The sequence below is a fragment of the Temnothorax curvispinosus genome, unplaced genomic scaffold, assembly GCF_003070985.1.
Source record: "Temnothorax curvispinosus isolate PA1 unplaced genomic scaffold, ASM307098v1 QBEX01017107.1, whole genome shotgun sequence".
NCBI classification, from domain to species: Eukaryota; Metazoa; Arthropoda; class Insecta; order Hymenoptera; family Formicidae; genus Temnothorax; species Temnothorax curvispinosus.
In genome coordinates this window covers 1-5,517 of record NW_020226887.1, presented here as the reverse complement: position 1 = coordinate 5,517, position 5,517 = coordinate 1, and the positions used below count along the sequence as shown (strand labels likewise).

At 33.5% G+C, this 5,517-nt stretch overlaps 1 protein-coding gene across 1 annotated transcript; it reads left to right on the top strand.

Annotated features, from left to right (window-relative positions):
- Nucleotides 1-3,154: 3,154 nt before the first annotated feature.
- LOC112467250 (beta-catenin-like protein 1) lies at nt 3,155-5,483 on the top strand (the record flags this gene model as incomplete). The annotated part of the gene is made up of 8 exons (XM_025035781.1): nt 3,155-3,246; nt 3,454-3,704; nt 3,786-4,141; nt 4,230-4,459; nt 4,538-4,723; nt 4,784-4,937; nt 5,029-5,210; nt 5,300-5,483. Coding segments are annotated over exons 1-8 (1,573 nt in total), but the record flags the coding sequence as incomplete, so codon positions are not given.
- Between the last annotated feature and the right edge of the window lie 34 nt (nt 5,484-5,517).

Genomic DNA, 5,517 nt, shown 5'->3' with positions numbered 1-5,517 from the left:
TATATCTTATTAAAATTTCCAATCGTTCTGTAGATCATCCTGTGTACATATTAATGATGTCAGTCTTTTAGCAACTACCTTTTTTAACGAGTCAATTTTTCATAAATTTAAATTTTATTTTTGTTCTTCAGTATTTGTCGCATGTATACGTTTTCGATATTGTCATTAATTTGAGAGTTCAATAAAATGTGATTAAATTGAAACAGAATCAAATTTATAATTATTGCTTAATACATATAGATAAAAGATTAAGTGTAAACTTATATTTCGTTATTTTATTTTTCTTTATTTCTAATTCAGAGGCATAAGTGATGTTGAGCAAATTACGTATAGAGATATTCGATTTAATAGAAATATACGATCCAATCATCTGCACATGGAAAAAGAAAATTCGCACAAATTAGAGATCAGCTACACGAGTTAAATTTGATAACTTCTTTCGAAATCTAGATTTGTTTTTGAAATAAAAATAAAAAATTTTTTTTGGTTAACTAGTTTCTGCACTTAATTCGAAATGAAATTTTATATAATTGTCGCTTCAGGAGAAGGTAATTTGAAAACAAGGGATAAGAGAGATAAAGTGTGAACTACAAAATCGGGTAGAAGCAATTAATATTACTATATATGTACATAATGAAAGAAGTTTGTGATATATCAGTCATCGAATTTATTAGTTCGTTTATTATTTTGCTAGCATATTTTAAAGATGCAATTATTGCATAAATCAGAAAGTCGAAAGAGATACTCGTTAATTATTACTGCAAAACTTGACCGCGTAAAACTTGAATGAAATTCTAATGTTTTAAAGTTAATCTCAGTGTCAGTGAAAATAGTCGTCAGTTATAAAAATTTTTCATGCATATCTAGTATTAGTTCTTCATTGCATCTAAATATCTTATATCTAAAGTAAATCGATCATAATAAAGAATCATTAAGTTAATTTTTCTGCTGAACGTAGCTTAAAAATAAAGAGTGCATTATTCCTAAGCGTATTAACAGTATTGAAAATCCATAATTATAGATTTTCAATACATCAGTAAATTTCAAAATGCACTCAACAATAGAATATAAGGTTTTTAAATGCTATACATGACAAAAGAAAGCATCGATGGCACAGAGGGGCCGCGACGCTGGGGATCGAATCAGCCATCATTGCAGTGGCCATGTTCATATGTTTATTCGCGTAATAGTTTGTTACCGACTGGATCGTGGTCGTACGGCACCCCGCACCCGTAGGGGAGCCGGTGGCATCTAAAAAGAAATGAAGAAGAAGCGTAATAGCTTGTTACTTAAGTAATTTGACGAAAGAGGTATAAAAGAAATCAGTTGCCTTACATCTTTAATTGTAATCTGTACACGCATTAGTCCAATAATTTTATCATCCGGGCGGTATTGGAATATTATCGAAGCATGTCGTCTGCAGAGAAACGTAAAATCTCAAGTTCAACTGATCAAGATTCAGCGAGAAAGAAAATACGCATAATGAAAGAGAAGCAAGTAAGTTCTTTTCTCTCAATTTCGATGAGTGCGTGTTATTATTGGAACGTAAGAAGGCGCATAAGATTTTGTATAAACGAATTAATGCATTCGCGACATTTTTCAAAGCGACAATTCGTGCATGTGCTACATAAAGAAAATTCATGAACATTCATATATATACGTATGAAATCTATTTTTTTCTTGCATGTGTATAATTTGAATGCAATTCAATTAAAAGTTATTAATGCAAAAAATCTACTGCAGATGAGTTTACTATTTGTCAGAATTCAAGATAGAACTCTGTTTATATATGTAATACGAAAATTAAAAATTTGACTTCTTATATGTACATCCAAAGTGCTTTTGGTGGCGAGGGAGGAAGTATAAAATTATAAATAAAAGTTTTCTTTAAATTTAAATTTTATAGATTGTTTATGACTTACAATTAGACAAGAAAGCAGTTATCTAATTATTTTTGAAATTTGACACAAAATTTTGACAAAATTTTCAAGTATTTATCGAAATTGATCATGACTAACGACAACATCCACATGTTTAAGTTCTTCCTACAACTTGGCTATTCATTGAATTTATGATTCAATATTTATTTTATGATTATTTTACATAAAATGTGTTATTTTAATTAAAAAAGATATTAAATATAGGGTATATATATCTCAAAAATATTTTTGTACTTTTGGTGAAATCAGAACAAGTGGTTCTTATCTGTACATGTAAACATGTTACTACATGTTAGGATATTTATTTGAAATTTAACGTATTTTAACAAAAAAAATATATATATAAATTGATGCAAATAAAATCAAATAAGGTTAACAAAATTAGCAATAAGAAGCGCAGAAAAGGGCACGTATATATTTAATTATAATATAAACAATATTTTCAATATTATCTTATCTTTATCAATATTATTTATGAATATATATATTATTATTATTATTATTATTATTATTATTATTATTCTCATCTTTTTTTTTCGCAGGGCAGACCGCCGCATTTTTCTGCCAGATTTTTTTATTTCGTGTCAAAACGCGTCGAATGAGCATAATTTTATTGACATTTGAGGTGCAACGCGTATTCTAAATAATTACCAAATTTTTTACATATTTTAAACTGTAAACGTCGACTAAGGACATAGGCCGTATTTGAATTCCCCGCGTTCACCTACGAGGCGCTCGTGCACATATACACTTTGCGCCTAGCGACCCCACGAGCGGTGATTGGTTGTAATGGCCGTGTCCAGCCGAACCTCTGCTTAGCGAAGCGAAAGGTAGCAACTGAATGTGATTGGTTCTTACCTTTGGATCCAACCAATTACACTTAATTGCTACCTTCCGCTTCGCTAAGCAGAGGTTCGGCCGAACGCAGCCATTGGCGCATGATGATTGGTTATAGTAAGCGCGCCGTGATTGGCTGAGAGAGACGCGCGCGGTAGCGACACACCCTCACACCCTGTTCGAACTTTCGAACTGTGACTCGAGAGAGTCGTTGTCTCGGATGTCTCGTTGTCTGGCGACCGGGCCGTGTGGACGTATACTGCGTGTATATTACAAGTAAAGTCTGTTACGCGTTTCATCGAGTTTCACCTTTTTCTACACCCTTTACTATCCATCCTGAATCGCCGCCCTTGTCCTTGCCGTCGGGATAACCTGAGTACGGACCGGGCGATACCTTACAAAACATAATTTTTAAAAGTTTGTGATCTATTTTTGGCAAATGGATATCGGAGAACTTTCATCTTATAAGGTGCGTATTGGAATTATTCTGCAGCGGCTGTATAATTTATATTTATCTCGAAAGTAATATATTTTGTTTAATTTAACCTCTCACTTATGTGTCATGACTTTTGATTTATCGGAAATTTTCATTGTGAAATTGAAAATTTCACGATTTGCTTTTCCGTCCGTTACAAATAACGGCGATATGATAATTAAACGATGGTAATATGTACAGCCCCCAAGCACATTGAAACGACCGGCAGCGGGAGAGGAAGACGATGACGATGAATGGGAGAGTCAACGACAGTCTAAGAAGCTCGACGAACTAACGGAGAAGGAAAAACAAGATATATTGAATAAGGAAACTAAGGCGCCTAAAGTCGAAGCGTTGGATGAAGCGACGCTCGAACGTCTGATCCTTCTATTTGAGAAGAGAGCTCTCAGGAATCAAAAGATGAGAGTCAAATTCCCAGATCAACCGGAGAAGTAGATGAATACGTAGAAGCTAAATGTCGGATGGCAATCTCAATGTATAATTGTTTTCGATTTTTTTTTGGCCTTTTGCAGGTTTATGGAATCCGAAGTAGAACTGCAAGAAACTATGCAAAAGCTTCGAATTGCAGTAGCCAATCCAACCAATCTATATTTGTATTGTATATTAATGGTAAAATTAGGCGCCGTACCTTCTTTACTAGAATTGTTGTCTCATGAAAATACCGATATAGCAGTTGGTGTGGTAAAGCTTCTGTTCGATTTTACTTACGATACATATTACAATATATTAGACGCAATTCAGAAAGAAAGCGCTGATACATTTATCAATGCTTTGTTGGAGCAACAAGTTTTCGCTCTCCTAGTACAAAATCTCGAGAGGCTTGATGAAACAGTGGTTAAAGAGGACACCGGTGTTTGTCTCACACTTGGTAATTACTTAATAAACGTGCATATTGTTTATCTTTCTGCAAAATAATGTTTCTACTAAATTAACTGAACGACGGTTTTGATTTCCAGAGTTTTTTGACAAACTACTGGAATTTAGACCAGATATATGTGCGGATGCGGGAAAGCAGGGATTGATGCAATGGTTGTTACGTCGAGTTAAAATTATAACAAAAACATTTTTTGACTTCAACGATTGTTGGGCCTGTTCTCTCCTATATAAACTTGTGCAGCATACGCCAGAAAATAGACTCCTTTTAGGTGACTTGGCTGGAATTCATGTTTTGCTACAACAATTAGCTGTGTGTATTTGTATGTTTCTCTAAGTCCTTGCGTATAACATTACCAAACTGAATTATCTTAAAACCGATTATTTACAGTATTTACCGAGATCGCAGAATAGAGAGAAATATGAGGTTGAAGGGATAATGAGACATTTGTTTGACGTTTTGTGCTCAAGCTTAATGGCTACTGTAAATCGAGATAGATTTCTGCGTGACAAAGGCCTCCAACTTATGAACTTAATGTTACGAGAAAAAAAGATGTCATGGAATGGATCTCTCAAAGTGGGTTTATTCGCAACAGACTTTGTTGGATTTATATAAATTACTATAGTTAAATTATAGGTTTTAGATCACGCTATGAATGGCCCGGACGGAAAAGATAACTGCAGCAAATTTGTAGATATTCTTGGATTGCGAACTATATTTCCTCTGTTTATGAAAACCCCAACAAGAAATAGAAATAGAATGCGAGAACTTACTGCAGAAGACGATGAAAGTATGGCCTCGATATATCTGTTAATATTAGTAAGCAAAATTTCAACTTATTTAACTGTTTATAGCGAAATAATAAATAATTAATTTTGCAGAACACGTGATTTCAATCATAGCAAGCTTGTTAAAGAACTGTAAAGGACAACAGCGTCAAACATTACTTTCTTATTTTACGGAGAATGATTATGAGAAAGTGGATAGATTAATGGAATTACATTTCAAGTATCTTGAAAAGGTAGAAGAAGTGAAAAAGAAGGTAGAAGAAGTGAATGGGAAGGTACGTGCACAATGGAAAAACATTTAACAGAGACATCTAAAAATGAAGACGTATAAAAATTTACACTCTGTTTTTATTTTTATCATAAGGACGAGGACGATGAAGACGAAGAAGAATTGTACTCGAGAAGATTAGACGGCCGGTTATTTATATTACAGTTAATAGATTATGTACTTTTAGAAGCTTGCACTGGTTGTCCGCCTGCAGTCAAGCAACAAATAAAGGATCTCTTGGCGCAGAGATCCCTTAAAACAATTCGCTACATCATGAGAGGTAAATTATGTATAGTATAAAATTTATCTACATA